This window comes from Protobothrops mucrosquamatus, unplaced genomic scaffold, assembly GCF_001527695.2.
Source record: "Protobothrops mucrosquamatus isolate PMUCROS unplaced genomic scaffold, P.Mucros_1.0 scaffold1532, whole genome shotgun sequence".
In the NCBI taxonomy this organism is placed as follows: domain Eukaryota; kingdom Metazoa; phylum Chordata; class Lepidosauria; order Squamata; family Viperidae; genus Protobothrops; species Protobothrops mucrosquamatus.
Window position 1 is genome coordinate 332,891 of NW_015387704.1, and position 17,603 is coordinate 350,493.

The 17,603-nt window shown below is 33.4% G+C and overlaps 1 protein-coding gene across 1 annotated transcript in view; it reads left to right on the forward strand.

Moving 5' to 3' along the window:
- PROS1 (protein S) overlaps positions 1–16,795 on the forward strand; it is a gene marked incomplete at its 5' end in the record, with an annotated part of 32,598 nt that extends 15,803 nt beyond the window's left edge. The window contains 11 exons of the mRNA XM_015822361.2: positions 1,856–1,978; positions 2,092–2,223; positions 3,210–3,335; positions 4,247–4,368; positions 5,304–5,422; positions 8,073–8,262; positions 9,637–9,804; positions 12,620–12,788; positions 14,140–14,291; positions 15,330–15,546; positions 16,416–16,795. Of these exons, the coding sequence (XP_015677847.2) occupies positions 1,856–1,978; positions 2,092–2,223; positions 3,210–3,335; positions 4,247–4,368; positions 5,304–5,422; positions 8,073–8,262; positions 9,637–9,804; positions 12,620–12,788; positions 14,140–14,291; positions 15,330–15,546; positions 16,416–16,597 (1,700 nt within the window). The remainder of the gene's footprint in view (positions 1–1,855; positions 1,979–2,091; positions 2,224–3,209; positions 3,336–4,246; positions 4,369–5,303; positions 5,423–8,072; positions 8,263–9,636; positions 9,805–12,619; positions 12,789–14,139; positions 14,292–15,329; positions 15,547–16,415) is intronic.
- Positions 16,796–17,603: the final 808 nt, after the last annotated feature.

Below are 17,603 nucleotides of genomic sequence, written 5' to 3' on the forward strand. Positions count from 1 at the left end.
AAAAAAATAATAAATAATAAAAAAAATAACTTTGAAAACCCAAGTTTGCGCACTCTCTGGAATATTGTCTTGCACCCCTGGTTGGGAACCACTGCATTAATGCATTTACCTAATTCCTGTAATGCAACAGTGGGAAGTAATTTTTTTTTAATGAACAAATGCATGCAGAGTCTATGAAAGAAATTGGTGAGGAACAACTTGAGTGAAGTTCTTTTCTTCCTGGCTTTTCTTCTTGATAAGGGTTTCTTCTTATATGTAATGATGAAATTATTGTCTGGTTTCAGATTACATAAGGAAATTAAAAAGATCCAAAGTACAATTTATATATTTATTTTTCAGTAACTGTTTCTATCTTTTATCCATGGGAATAGATAAGGTGTAAAGGGAGTCATTTTTAATTATCTTACCTGAGGACTGGACTGCTGCACTAAAGTTTGTGGAATCTCAAATTAAATTGTGTTCTTATTAATTCTTTCTTGATGTTTCTATATTGTCATTAAAGACTCTGGGGATGGAATCAGTGATAGGCATGCCTGAGCATGTTATCTTGCTAAATGGTCTCTAGTGAGAATCACTGCTCTATTTGATATTCATTTTTTCCTCAATTGGGCTTGTGTCATAACACAAGCTATTGTGACAACAGGAAAAACAAAACAAACACAAATCTAGCAATTGATAACTAAGGCTTCCCTAGCTTAAACATTTTGTAATGAAACAAATTTGCTTGTAGCCTCAGCAGAGCAAGTGCTGCAGGTTAACACTGACTGAGTTTACTGAGCTAAAATATGGTTCCTTTGTTTTTGGCATAATCTACAAATACATTGTGGTTCAATGACTTCTCTGGGAAGAAGGATGTCTGAGAATTCTCTTTCATTCAGTTTTGTCACAGAGGATCCATCAGGCTAAAGTAGCATGGACTTTTTATTTTATTCATGTCTGGTTCACTCACTATGACCAGTCCTGGGCAAACACCTATTCATATAATATAATTTGGCAACTTTAAGATGTGGAGATTTCAATCCCAGAAATTCCTAGCCAGCCAGCAAATCCATTCACTTCAAAATTTGAAAACACTGATAAAATGCATGTTCTAATATTTTTTCAGTTCATTTATTGTATAGCACTTTGTAAGAGGTTTCCTTTGATAACAGTTTAAGATTTTAACATGTACAAAATGTTTAATTCCCTGTTTTGACATCAATCTTTAAAGACACCCACAGGCTACTTTAGTGTCACAATGCCCACTTCAAATTGCTGGTTTGATACCTAAAATCCTATTGACTTATGACCCAAAGGAACTACTATGCTTATATAATCCTTCTGAGGGAGCTCTTCTGGTGATACTATCACCAACTGAAATGGAGACATCAAGAACAAATAATAGCAATTTAGTAGTAGCAATTTTGCCTCTGTGATTTCCTTCATGCAGAGGTTTAAACAAATTTTCTGCCAAACCTAGCTAGTGCTAGTGGGGAAAAAAAGAGAAACCTTTTCTGACAGATTTTTTGATTAATTTATATGGAGAACAAGAACAGATGAGTTTTTTGGGTATGATTTTTTTTATTCTCAATAGAGTATTTTATTGTGATAATGCTGTAATTATATTGGAAATTTTATAAATAAATTCAATAAATGGGCAGCATTCACTTACAAAGAGATTAGAAGTTGTTCTGAATTGCATCTGAAAACAATTTGAAAGGTCCTGCAAAAATTAAAATAGGATATGTAGGATACAATGACTTTTATCTTCAGTCATTGAAGTCCTTTCTTTGTAAGGATGAAAATGGAGAAACAGAATTAAAAGAGGGCTGGTTATAATATTAGCACTTTTCTGATTCTGTAATCTTCCCTGCAGTAATATCAGACCAGTGTAATCCTCTGCCTTGCAATGTGGATGGCTATGAAGAATGCAGAGATGGACAAGCCACATTCACATGCACTTGTAAACCTGGATGGCAAGGAGATCAATGTGAAGAAGGTATGGTCACTAAACTAACTGATAACAGGACATATCTTTTCACCATATATTTCCATGTTGAATATGCACGTAGCAGTTCAGCATATGACAATACGTTGTTTTCCCCCCACTAGATATAAACGAATGTGATGACCCTATAAATAAAAATGGAGGATGTGATCAAATTTGTGTTAATTTTCATGGAAGCTACCGCTGTTACTGTGAAGATGGTTATTATATACAGCCAAATAAAATGGACTGCAAGGGTAAGGAAAAAGTCAGAAAGTACAAGTGACAACATACTGGAAACAAAAGCTCATTTTATATTATGAAATAAGACTAAAAGGCCAAATTGTAAGAGTCATAGTGCCAACGGCTATACAAGCATGTTTCAATGCCCCTGTTCTGAACATTAAATGGGAACATAGGAAACTGTTTTGTATCGAGTAAAACTTCAGTCATCTAGTTTAATGTTGTCAACAACAGCACTCCAGCTTTCAGACAAGATTTCTACCAGCCTATCAGTCTATCTTTGGAATACCCTCCGTGCCCTATCATGAAGCAATGAGCCCTTCTAACTTCTACATCATAAATGCCCAAGTTCCATCAGTATCCATTAATACAATGGAAAACTAGTATGTTAGCATGTTGACACAGTGTTTCAGTCAATCTACTACGCTTGTTAACAAATTTAGTCTATATTTACATGAGTTCTTGCTTTGACTTAAGATGATTTGCTTACAAAACTTCATTTTTTCTTCACTCCATGTTAGGCCATAGATAAGGATAATTATATTTAATTAAAATTGGAGAGTGTATATACCTCCCAAAAAAATCCCTGCTTACATATAATCCTTTCCATACATGTTGGGTATGCATTTTATTACTCTATGGTCCATGCTAGATGATATTAATGGAGTTTCAGAAAGGCTAGCTTAGAATGAGTGCATGAAAGAAATCTCTCTTGGACAATTCATGGAAAATTAAATTAGCAATAATATGAAAAATGAGATAACTATCCTTAACAATTTCATGAACATTTTAGAATCAAATCTTTATAATTAGTAAAATGTCCATATCCTGTTAACCTTTGCATTGTTTGTGTTTTATAAGTTCATATTTTCCATAACTGCTTGGGTAGGTTAATATTTGCAGAACTTTTCCAGCTTTATTCCATTGTATAAAATTGCAATAGAATGAAAAAGTAACAATTCCCTTTTCTGGGAAATTAATGCACATTTTATATGTATAGACAGGAATGAATGCATATTGTATCAAAACATTTGTGGGACAGCACGGTGCAAAAATACACCTGGGAAGTATGAATGTGAATGTGAAACTGGTTTCTTCTACAATTCAACTACAAAGAAATGTGAAGGTATTTATTTTAAGTAGATTCCTAAACAAATACTAATTTGTTTTTTTGCAGAGAATTCACTATAATTTTCTATAAAAATAATTGTCATTTTGATTTCATATAAATTCCATGTTACAAAATCTACATCATACAAATTTGCCAAGTCTAGGTTCTTATAGAATAAATAAATAAGAAAATTTTAAAAAGTTTTAATGCTGCATTTCACATTGCTCTGTGCCTCTGAATTCTGGATTCTGTTTGGCCAGCACAATAGAGAACTCAATTTGATTCATCAAGACAATATTTTGCCCTGGTCAGCTCACATTTTGTTTCTGGAAAATTGCTTCCCAAGGCTCCCCGAGTATTCAGAATTTGCACATAGATGTACACATCTTCAATACAGTTAAATTGAACTGCTTTTTCCTATATAAAGAGAATGAATATATGCAATGTATACTGTACATTCCAAACACTATACTTAAGATGTTACTGATTTTTATAAATTGTGATATACAGTAATATCATAAACCTTTGAGTATTATTGCACAATAAACATTTATTGTTATTATTTGTTACATTTCTCTACACCTAGCAATTTCCTTAGTAAAAATACCTTACTGCACATCAGTAATGGCATCCTACCAAACATTTAGTAAGCCTTTGTTGTTGTTATTGTTGTTGTTATTTATGGCCTAAAATTAAAAAAACCTGTTATTTATGACATCAAGTTGACTGCATTTGGTTTAACTGGTAACTGATTATTTTAAGTCTGCAGTAGAGTTGTACCTGCATCCATTTTTTATAAGACATGAATTCTTAGGTGCCACCTAAATGTGCATTTGTGTTATTCTTTCAATTCTTCAATTTGATATTATTTATGCATGATTCTCAAGAATTCTGGCAGTTGATTCATTTTCTCCATTTCCCTGCAGATATTGATGAATGTGCTGAAAACACTTGTTCCCAAATCTGTGTTAATTCTCCAGGAAGCTTCACATGCTATTGTGATGGCAAGAAAGGTTTCAAGCTTTCCAAGGATATGAGAACTTGTGAGGTGAAATATAATTATCATTTTCTTATTTTTCTTGATGCCAGGAGACAGCTAAACATCTTTTACCATCCATTTCTGCACTCTATCTGATTTATTGATTTATTCATAACTTTGTCTCTCCCCTGTATTCAAAGCAGCTTATTTATATTCTATTCTATTTTTATTACCTAGATTTATATTCTTCTTTTCCTCTGAAATTTCAAAGCAGCATGCTTTAATTATATCTCCACAACAACACAACAACAGTTCTGTAAAGTTAGTTGGGGGCTGAGAGAAGTCACTTGGAAAGCTTCCTTGGCTAAAGGTGGACTTGAAACAGAATTCCTGTATATTAATAAAATATATGTTCTTATTACTTGAAAAACCTACATGACATAGGATCAGTTTACTCGAAAGACTGCCTTCTGCCAAGAACATCTGCCCACCCCACATGTTGCCACAAAATTCCTTTTAAACTTCTAAAATATAGTTTAGAATATAGTATTGTCATTAACCATAATAAAATACCAACTAATTATAAAGGTTAGAGTTTATCCTGAGTCCAAATTATGTCAAAATTAGACAAGCATTATTCATTCTACAAACAACTGGATGTCTTTAAAAAAAGAACAATGCAAGTACAGGGAGCTTGATTTGGATTCAGACTCTGATACTACCGTAGGAAGTGGGATCAATGGGATTTTTAGTTTCACTGCAACGAGCAGGAATAGGAGACGTTATATAAATTGGTATTATAATTGACAATATATGATTAAATCTTCCTTTCTTGCCTATTTTGTGTTTTCCCTCTAAGCTTGCAATTTATTTTTGAAAACAAATGAAAATATTAACTGTACAAATGGTTATATACTAATAGGTCTCAACTATGGCAATTAGATTTGTAGAAGAAGAGTTTGGAAGAATAATCACCTAATGTTTCTTTTGCCTGTTATTTCTAGACCGTACCAGATTGTCTCCCTTTGAATCTTGAAAAAAATTATGAATTGCTTTATCTGGCAGAACAATTTATTGGAATCCCTGTTTTGTATTTAAGGTTTAGATTGCCAGAGGTTACAAGGTGAGTAGATATGAGTAAGCATGCGGATAAATGCAGTTCTGTTGTTTGTGATGAGTATATAACTAGCTGTAAGCAGTTTTATCAATGCCAGTTAATTGTATTTTATTTTGTAACATTTTTTTCTGATAGATAATATAACAAAAAGAGCAAAACCAAAGAAAAGAGAATGCACACATATGCACACAAAATAAACTAAATAAAATAAAACAAATATAACAAAGATTGCAGTAGCTTCCTTCTTTCCCACCCCCTCCATTTTTTTTTCAATACCAGCAATGCTGCTTAAATATTTTCACACTATGTTTTGGACATCTGTCATTATTATTGACTTCTCTTTGAATCAGTTTAATTATTTTTAACACTTTATCTTTTTCTTCAAAAGCCATATTATGTGTCTTTGCTTACCTTGTTATGTTATCTATATATGTGTCTATATAGATTTCACATTTGGGTAGATTTCTGCAGTGTATACCTATATACATACATACATACATACATACATACATACATACATACATACAGTAAAAACAAATAAATACAAACACCAAGATAATATCAAACTAGGATTTGTTTAATAAAATGCTGAGCTTTCGTCGGCCAGCATTGCCGACATCATCAGAGCATAGAAACAAGTCAATGGGAGTTCCCTTTTTATAACACCGGCCGATTTTGCGCACGGCTCCTAGACCTAGTCATCGGTCCATCTGATGTCTCTGATTGTTTCATTCTTGAAAGGCACGTAATCGCTGTTCCCTTGATGGTTTTTAAAGCCGCAGTTCCCTTATCCACTTTCTTTTCTCTGAAAATGCTCTGATGATGTCGGCAGTGCTGGCTGACGAAAGCTCAGCATTTTATTAAACAAATCCTAGTTTGATATTATCCTGGTGTTCATATTTATTTGTTTTTACTACATGGCATCACCCAGGATTCGAATTTTTAACATAATTAGAGATACATACATACATACATACATAAATATATCTGTATGTTAAATTGTGATGGTTTTCATTTATATTTTCTGGATACATATCTAATATTTGTGATTTTAATTCAGATTTTATTTTTGGAATTTTCTGGATATTTTGATGCATTTCCTTTTGGTACTTCTTTTTACAGAATGATTGCATGCAATAAAATGTTCCTTCTTTGTTGTGGCTAATAATAATAATAATAATAATAATAATAATAATAATAATAAAGTTGGAAGGGATATTGGAGGTCATCTAGTCCAACCCCCTGCTCAGGCAGGAAACCCTATACCATTTCAGACAAATGGCTGTCCAGTCTCTTCTTAAAAACTTCCAGTGTTGGAGCATTCATCGTTTTTGGAGGCAGGTTGTTCCACTGATTAATTGTTCTACTGTCAGAAAATTTTTCCTTAGTTCTAGGTTGCTTGTCTCCTTGATTAGTTTCCATCCGTTGTTTCTTATCCTGCCTTCAGGTGCTTTGGAGAATAGTTTGGCTCCCTCTTCTTTGTGAATATCTTCCTGAGATATTGGAACACTGCTATCATGTCACCCCTCGTCCTTCTCTTCATTAAACTAGACATGCCCAATTCCTTATATGTTTTAGCCTCCTGTCCCCTAATCATCTTTGTTGCTGTTCTCTGTACTCTTTCTAGAGTCTCAACATCTTTTTTACATTTTTTACATTTTTTTACATTTCCAATATTTATTTTGAAAATAATTAATGGAGTTATACAGGTAGTCCTTGACTTACAACAGTACATTTAGTGACTGTTCAAAGTTACAACTTTGACTGATGACCATTTTTCACACAACCGTTCTTCACACTCATGGTCACGTGATCAAAATTCAGATGCTTGGCAACTGACTTATATTTATGATGGTTGCAGTGTCTTCGGGTCACATGATCATTTTTTGCAATCTTCTGATAAGCCAGTGTTTCTCAACCTTGACAATTTTAATGCATGTGGACTTCAACCCCAGAATTCCACAGCCAGCAATGCTGGCTGTGGAATTTTGGGAATTGAAGTCCACATGCCTTAAAATTGTCAAGGTTGAGAAACACTGTGGTAAGTGAAGTCAATGGGGAATCCAGTAATGGTGTTACTAATTTAACAAGGGCAGTGATACACTTAACTGTGTCAAGAAAGGTCATAAAATGGGGCAAAAGTCATTTAACAAATGTCTCACTTAGCAACAGAAATTTTGAGTTCAGTTGTGCTCATAAGTCAAGGATTTTTGTAAAAGATTTTTTTTACCAATTTTCCATCACATTGTAGCATCATGTAAATGTTACAGCTTTTTCTTTAGTTCTTCGTTATTCTACTGTTATTACAGCTTTAAAGTTTTGCACCCATTTTATCATACAGTTAATTTGTGCTGTGTACATTTTATATTTGAATAACAATTTGTAAATACACATTAATAAATTATTTTGATTCTGTGTTTTTCAAATTTTATTTATCTCCCTCCTTCTTATCTGAGATCATTTTTTTATTTTTCAAATTATTTGCAAATGCATTAACCATGAAAAATTCTCATGTTCATTAAGCAATTCTTGTTTTATCTTTAGTCAGTTTTTTGAGTCCAGATGTATCATACTGCCGTACATGTAACAACATTCTTAATGTATATATCCAGTCTTCCTGCTGCATACTTTTTAGGCTTGCTTTTTTTCAACTCAGATTTTCTGCAGAATTTGACTTCCGGACTTATGATAAGGAGGGTGTGATACTGTATGCTGAAACCACAAACAGTACAGCCTGGTTTCTACTTGCTTTGCGTGAAGGAAAGATTGAAATTCAGTTCAAAAATGAGCTTGGGACAAAAGTAACAAGTGGTGGTAAAGCTATTAATGATGGTTTGTGGCACATGGTAAGTCTTTTTCAGCAAATGAGAGCCTGAAAACAGAGTCACTATTGTGAATTGAGAAGCCATATAAATAATCTAAACATACAGAAAAGCAGCTTTATGAAATAAGCCTTTTTTAAAGTAATGCACTTGTAGTATAAATCTGTCACTTTGTTTAAATGAAATAATGTCATGTATTTTATAATTCTTTAAACCATAGGCCCTGACTTCCATCAGGATTTTAAATCCAGAATTTAAAAATTATTAAGACATTGATTGTTCATTCTTAGAATTATTGTAGCATTTACTGTAGAAGCAAAGGTTTCAATTGCTTGAAAAGATTTCTTTGAGAGCAAATAACACCGTGGGATAGAAAGGTATTATATTATACCTTTATATTATATTCTGAAGTAATTAACAAGAGACTGAGATTGTCAGACTGAATGGACACATTGCATTCTCTTCTGTAGATGCAAAGGTTATGTACAAGAGCTAAATACCACAATATATATACTTCTCTAACATATTTTTCATAATCTGAATTAATAACCTACCTACTGAGAACAATAATTAGAAAGTCATTGTTATCAATGCCCAAGTCAATATAAATGTGTATTGAAAGTTTGAGGGTTGATTTTTTTAAAAAAATCTTGTGAATTATATCCATTCAAACATCAGCAGTTTTTTTGTTACAGTTATTGTGCACAAGGGTATGGCCACGGAGCATTATGGTTATATAATCAAGATATTTTGCTATACTTTTTGGCTTAGTACCTTGCTAGTAAAAGTAGAGAGCCCTCTGTACCAGATTATTCTATTCCATGCCAGTTCCCAATTTCAGCACTTTGTCCCCAAGTAATGCTTTTCTTCATTTCTTGGCCCAGACTGTCATTGAACTAATAAGTCTTTAACAGGATAACACTGTCTAGTGCATCTCAGATCATCAACTACCAAAACAATAAAACTTAATCAGCCAGCACTGGCTAGATCTATCTTAGGGTGCTAACTATCACCTTCCTCCATCATCAACCTTCCACTTTCTAAAGTTCCCCTAGGTTTTACCTTCCTTGGCCTGCTTAGAAGACCCTGCCCACCTCTTTTTGTCTTCTATGGGGAATTAAACTAATTCAAACTATCTGGTTATATTTATCAGTGTACTAAAACAAAGTATGTATTGGGGGTTCTGGATACATGAAAGGATGCTAAGGGCCCATAGAGTTTTGCAAACTATATTGTGCCTTCGCATGGTAAACTGGCTAGTGTGTTTTTAGCAAATGTTGTTCTAATTATGTGAATCCCTTCAACCAAATCAGGATCTTATTGCACACACATAATTGTTGCTGGATTGGAACAGATTCTCAGCATATATATACTTCGGATAACTTTTTTTGTATTTAGATCTCTGTGGAAGAACTAGAGCATAGCATCAGTGTGAAAATAGCGAAAGAAGCAGTGATGAACATCAATAACCCAAGACCTCTTTTCAAGCTTTCCAATGGCTTTTTGGACACAAAAGTATATATTGCAGGACTCCCTCGCAGAATGGACAACAGTCTCATTAAATTGGTAATTTTTGTAGCATTTGCTGGGGCATCATATTACAGTAAATTTAGGTATAGCAATTAATATTTGGATCTTTTTTCTTTTAAAACTCGTTCTCATAGAAATATTATGTGTATATTGTATAATATCAAGTTTAGAGATTTATTTTTAGAAAACAGAATGTAGTACTAATGTACACCTACCATTTTTAAGATTCTTGTTAATCTAAGATTCTCACTAAGAGTTGATTATAATTTATTGAATTCTTACCAGCATAACTATTTTACTTGAGAATCCAGGAAATCACAGCTCCAACACTTTTAAAGAACCCAGAACTATGAAAGGCTGAGAAAAGGCTATAAATGTGGTGAAATGCACACACTTACACACATATACTATATTAGATATACACACCTATTTGAGAGTCAATTGCCTCCTGGGTTCACATGACATCTGTAGAATGAGCCCACAACCACAAACAATGATGAAAAAAACCTAGGTTTTTTTCCTCCATCATATTGTTTCATAACTTTCAGTGCACAGGTGTCGTCTATTATTCCATGCATAAACAGGAGTGAAGTGATCTGCCCTGAAGGAGTAAAATTTGAAGAAGTATCCCATTAAGTGCTACAGCTTCGAAAAGGGTTGCTTTTATTTTATTTTTTTACTAACACTTATACTGAAAGTACTGGTGCATTTTCATGAGCTAGAGTAGCATTTGTCCTGCAGTAATTTTGAAATAAATTATAGCTAGAATAAGGAGCTTCAGTTTTAAGCATTCAATGAGATAGTTGTAAAAAGACAATAAGGATGTTTGCTATTAGAAAAAAAGAAAAAAAACTATGTCTCTTTGCAAAGACACTCTACCATGCAAAAGCGCTGTTCCAGAGGAAAAAAAATGTATATGCTTCCTACTTCATAAAGGGCAGAGTTGCTAATAGCAGAATGAAATGGCAGAGAAGATTAATAACAGTTTAACCATGCCTGAAGTAACAGTGTAAACATAAATAACTTTGATTGTACTACTTATGAGATGCCATTATTGCTACTTTGAAAATGTAGGCATATTAAAAAATCAAGATTATCTACTGAGTTATCTTCTTTACAACATTTTTATCTAAAGATAATTTGTTTTCATTTTTTTTCACACAGAAAATTGGGCATTTGCAAGTTCTACAAAAGACTGAAAAATGCTATGCACTAAATTTCAACTGATCACTAGTTGGCTATTTGCCTGACATGTAGAAATCATACCCTGCTTTCAGCAAAAAGAGATGTTTGATCCCAGCTGTCAGTTATGCTTGCAAGTGTTACACTGAAAGTAATTCTTTATGTCCCCTCCTACACTGGCCTTGGAAGTCCAGTCATGTATTTTCATATTCCAAATTTTTGTGTGAGTCAGTTGTTCCTCAATGAACAAATGGTGTACATGGAAAATATTGAAACACAGCTTTATGGAATCCTAAACCAGGAAAATAAGTGACCCTTCTGAGAATTATATCCCCAAAGGTTAGCATAAAACCTGATCTGCAAAAGAGATTGTTATATGTAATTTTAGATAATCGGAACTTTAAGCATATACTGACAGCTGTTGTCACCTAGGAGCTAAAATATGACTTAGTAAGTCATACTTTAAACTATATTTCAGTGTTGGTCACATTATTTGAGGTCATAAAAACAACCAAATCTCAGGGTTTCATTATATGAAGATAGAAATACATTTGGTTATGGAAAGCTTTTTAACACTGCTTTGTGTTAGTGTTGCACTATATAATAAATTAATGAGTTATATTAAATCAATGAAAAATCTGTGAAGACAATTTAAAATGATAGTTGCTAGGGCACAGACTATTTATTTATAATATATAGTTACTGTAAAATATATAGTATAGTATAGTTACTATAAAAAGGCAGTGCATAACATCTGAAAGTAATGTTTCACAACTCTGAAAGCACAACACACTTCTTTAGCAAATGTTTTAAATATCCCTGATAGATAACTTGGCAAAATAGCATATTAACCTTTTATCACAAGATTGGCTAGCAGAGAAAGGCTAAATTTCCCTGTTTTTTCTTTGCCTACGTTGCGTAATTTTCTGATACAAATAGTTCCTTGTTTATCATCCACTTGTTCAATAACCAAAGTTACGATGGGGCTGAACAAAAGGATCTTAATTACAGATTCTTGTACTTGCGGCTATTTTAGCATCTCTGCCAACACATGATTGCCATATGGGTGCTCAGCAACCAGCTCGCAATTATGACATTGCAACATCCTGAAATCACATGATCACCATTTGTGCCTTTCATTGCCGGCTTGTGACAAGCAAAGTCACTAGGAAAGCAGGCAGAAGGTCACAAATGGCAATCATGTGACAGGGACACTGCGGGATTTGCCTAATGACAGCAATTGAAACTGCAAACCTGCCATTGTAAATCAGTGTGATCACATGATGTCACTCCTTATGATCATTTAGCTTAATGATGGAGTACCAATCCCAAGTACCACTTGGTAAATGAGAACTACCTGTATCTACAAAGGAAAAGACTTACTTTCCTGAAACTAGCATGGCTTTCTATGAAGCTAGTTAAGAGATGATTTATTCTTCCCAAGTAACTACTCTTCCACCTTTAAGAAATTCCTTGTTAGCTTTTGTAGCTAATGAATACAAATTATCTTTTGGAAATTTCTGAAATGATGAACTAATAGAGTATGATTTGAAGAGAAAGAAATAGATGCTAGCATAGATATTTTTAGTAGATTCCCAGTATGCAAATTCCAGCCTTGGATAATATTCCTGGAATGACATAATCAGTTCTATAATTTATTTTTTTACAGATTAACCCCCGTTTGGATGGGTGTATTCGGGGTTGGAACTTGTTAAATCAAGGAACCTCTGGTGTAAAAGAGTTAATTCAAGAGAAGCAAAGCAAACATTGTTTAATAAATGTTGGAAAGGGATCTTACTACCCTGGCACTGGCATGGCAAAGTTTCACATTAGCTACAGTAAGCTTGCTTGTTTAACACAATTTCTAATCATAAACTCTGGATAGTATTGTTGCATGTTTATGTATGTATATGTTTGTGTGTACATTTGTGTGTATAATCATAATCATAAGATCATAAAACTGTTAAATAAACGGCATGGCAAAACATGTCTCCCAAAATAAGCTTGATGAAGAGGGTTGTTTTTGCTTTCTTCTTCAATGTTAATAGGGAAGATACAATTTTACATTGGGGCAAAGCATTCCATAAGGCTAGAACAACCATGGACCAGACACTTTTTCTTGTCCTCGCTCCCCTAGGTTCATTAACTGATTGTTTGACTTATTATGTGTTGCTGTTAACTGTTAGCAACCACACAGATCTTTTCTAGCATCCTTAGCTTTGTGATAGATAGGAATTTATAACATGCCTTCTCCATTCAGATGTGCAAGATGGACAGATTCTGTTTGGAACAGAAAGTCCCCCAAATAGCCAGAAGCCATCATAAGCTTCATAGGTGACAGCACTTTGAATTTTACCAGGAGACCTATAAGTAACATATGTCTATAGGAGACCTATACAATGACCAAAAAAGTGATTTTAGTTTGTTGAATTGGTTTTCTTTTGCCAGTACTTGAACTTCAACATTTTGTTTCTGAATATTCTTCAAAGGCAGATCGAAACAGTAATCCGAACAGAAGATACTGAGGTTGTGAGCTATTGTACCTGAAGTATCTGGGCCCAAGAATGACAATATCTGGAGTTATTTTTTTTGGCAAGACTTCAGAAGTGGCTTGCTTATTTCCTAGAATTGAAAGAGAGTGACTGGCCCAAGGTCACCCAGTTAGTTTCATAGCAGATTGGGATTAGAACGCATGGATTCCCAGTTTTTAGCTTGGTACCTTAATTACTACACCAAACTGCCTGTACCTAAATATGGAGTCTTGCCTACAAGGCAGGTGTTTCTGCCCAAATATCCTTGTAGGTCATAGCAGAAGTATTTCAAAGCTATAGCCCTAAAGTGTTGTCATGATCTATCTATCCAGGTTATTGGGTGAAAGCTGCTTATGATGGAGCACCTCTTTTCTGCAAATATTGCAAAGATACGCGCTGGAAAATAACAGAAATATTTCAAGATTTATATTGAGTCTGGTTATCAGTTTGAGGCAGGTTAGAGAAATACATAAGATTGCTCTTCTCAAAAAAAAAATCTTACAAGTAGCGTTACAGTACATTTTAAAAAAATATATGTTTCAGGAAAGAGTAAAAGAATCTGTTTCAAAAGATTTTTGTATGTGGGAAAGTTGAGAATAAATGATTATTTTGTAACTGTCTTTTCTCTTGCTTTCTGATTTATTTTAAAATAAAACAGATAACATTTCAAGCAACACAGGTGATTGGTTAATAAATGTGACAATGGCTATCCGTCCATCCACAGGCACTGGAGTAATGTTTGCCTTGGTTTCAGGTGAAACAGTTCCTCTTGCTTTGTCTATTGTGGATTCCAACTTAACAAATGTACAGGTACTTTTTTCTCCCACTATATGCATGCCTAGTACCCGCAAGGCACAGGGAAAAAATAACTAGGAAACTTTTTAGTTCCTTTACCATGAGAATGTGATGCAACTAAGATTCAGTAGACTTTTCCCTAGCTTAAGCCAGATAAGGAATTGAGAGGCAATTGTGTTTAGACATGTGTATAATTAGTTTGATTTTGACAAGCAAAAATTAATATTTTTCACCAACCATAGGGAGATTGAGATAAATGCCTCATTCCCTCCCCCCTCTTCCTGGTCACATCATTCAGAATGTCCCTAGGGCAATTCCTTGTTTGAAATAAATCTGTGGATCTCTATAAAAAATCTTTTTCTGATTTACATCTTTACTGTGCAGAATTTTCATGAAAAGATAATTAAAAGAAGCAGTGACTTCAGGATGGAGGTCAAAAAAGTTAAGGTGGCAGTTTCAGCAGCACAATTTGAAGTCCTGGCATTTATTTATTTATGTATCATATTTATATGGCTGTCCATCTTGTAAAATGTGACTGCATGCATGCATGCAACAAATTTGACAGGGCTTTGATCATTCTGGCATCCTGATTTTTTTGATAAGACAAGACCCTGAATGCTTCTGATTAAAAGTAAGCCATCTGCTGTAATATGATATATATTTCTGGAAACATGGTTCTTCATGTCAGAAATGATTTTGTTTACATTTAGAAAATAGTTTGAAAAATGTTGGTGCTAAACATTAAAGCAAGCACATCAGGGCTGCAAAAAATGGTAAATTTGTATTTAGTTATTTCTTACGATTTATTGGAATGTTACTAAGAAATATAAGTTGATTTATTCAATTATGAATCTTACATTCATTGAATTATCACTAGTATTTAAATATTCACATTTTTAGTATTTGTTCTTGTGACTTAATTGAAATACATTTAGTATATGTTTGGTAAGCTATTGCATTCATTATATAGGCTTTTAAAGCTTTTCTGGGAATGGAAAAATGAAATATAAACTGAAATTGATTACTCCCTCTTATTTTGCTTCTGAATCTCAGGAAATCATCGTATCCATTCAGAATGTCATTGTTGCTCACTTAGAGTCAAGAAATTTGTGTACCTCAAAAAGAGTGCTACTCAGACTCAGGATAAGTAGACAGCAGCTTGAACTTACAGCTGATTCACATTCAGTTATCACCTATTCAGGACCACATCTCTCTGTCCTTGAACAAGCAATTAATGAATCTGTTGATACCTACCTAGGGGGCATTCCTGGTAAGTCTTGTTTTTATTGACTTTCAGTAAATGCTTATAGGATTAAGTCTCCTAGAAGAATCCACTCTAACACTCACCAACTGTAGTGGGCTGACTTTCCATTAAATTCTGAAAAATACATAAAATATCAGCCTTAAAATGATGAAATTTCAGTTTTTCACCTACACAATAAAGGTATTGTGTGCATAGGTCATCTTAGCCCTGAGAAAATCAATTAAGAAGTCCTTCAATATAGTAGACTGAGTTGGTTCAGCATAAGGCATGGATTTCACACTTTGTGTTATGCAACACCTTATGGTTCTTATTAAAACAAATTATTCCTTACACAAAGTTTAATAATTTGTATGAGTGGAAAAATGAGCTATAATACATTATCAGAGGGGGGAGAGAGAAGCTGCACTAACACATCCACATTGTGGGCTTTCCACAATTCATTTGTAGTGGATTCATCTAAAGAGGAGAGCCTATTTGATTTCTTAGGTCGAAATTCTAAACTATGTAAGAAACATATCCATCTACAGCATAATCTACTCTTTAGATACTATCTCTGATTTATAAGTAGGAATCAGTAGTAACAATTCTATGCTCTCTGCCAAACCACTAAGTATATTACCAATACCATTAACTGTGAGACTTACAGAAATATAGATTCCCTATTGCTGAGGTAATATTGTGATGGGACGCCAAGAATCAGTTTGAGATCAGTTTAATTACTGCGACTATAATTGTACTACAATGATGACAAAATTCTTTCAGAAAAACTGAATTTGACTCACATATCAAATACGATTTTTCTTTTAAACATTTTTATCCTGTTAACTTGTTTTTTGACTGTGTGAATTTGTATTAACTATCCTCTGTTTATTCAGATGTTCCAGTTGAGGCAACTCCAGTCACAATTTTTTACAATGGCTGCATGGAGGTGAAAATAAATGATAGGGAATTGGACTTGGATGAAGCCATTTCCAAACAGAATGACATTAGATCCCATTCATGCCCACTACTGTTGCAACCGAGGCCTGAAGTCGTGGATTCCCTTTTTGATTTTTAAAGTCTATAGGAAAACCCAGATTGTTCTGCACAAAATGGATTGAACTGTAAATGCTCTTTTATTTCTGACAATCTATTTTCTGAACATGTACATCTCAAAAATATCTCCAACATGAATGGACAGAACCAAGGTTAACCTCCCATCAGGATAGCATTGCTGATCTCATTTCAATATTTTTAGTTTTATAGTTAACATATTTTGTATTTTACATGTGTTTTGGAAAAATAAAAAGCTGAAAACATCTACTTGCACTTAATTTATGTATTCTGGTTATTAAAATAGGATATTTCATTTTTTCCAAAGAACAATGTTAAAATCGTTTGATCATTTGAAAAGGATAGGATAGGATATAAACTCTTGATCAACATCCATTTTACAATAATGTTTCAAGGGTAAGAGTCAAACTGACAAAAGAACAAAGCATTTGTGAGAAAATTCAAACAAATATGGGTCTTAATTTATTATATTAAATGGATCTAATTTCAATCCTATATAAGCTTTTTAGTTACAGCAGTACTTGTTAAACAACTATTGTACTTCTCCTTACTGAAAAATGTAAACTAATGTTCAATTTTGTAAAGAAATAATTACTACTGATCCAAGCAGATAAGTTTATATTATTTATTAAAAATAATACAAAGCAGAATATGATGAATAGGATATAACTGATTTATTGGGTTGATTAAAGATCTATATGTATATTTACAATTTCTTCTTATGAAACAACCCAGTTTCATAACTGTACAGTTATTGAAAAAATAAGTTTCTACAAAAAAAGGTGACAGTCACATAAGATTTTGCAGATAAGAATTACAACCTTCTAGTTTTCTTATCTCACAGCATAGCATATATTTTTCTGGTTGAATAAACATATTTTGTCAAGTGGAAGATTTATATCTGATTTAAAAAAAAAGCCCTGTGCACACAACTTGTGAGTTTTAATGGCTCAGAATTATTTCTACCTTAGAAATAACTAAGCATCTTAGATTATGATTCCCATTGAACA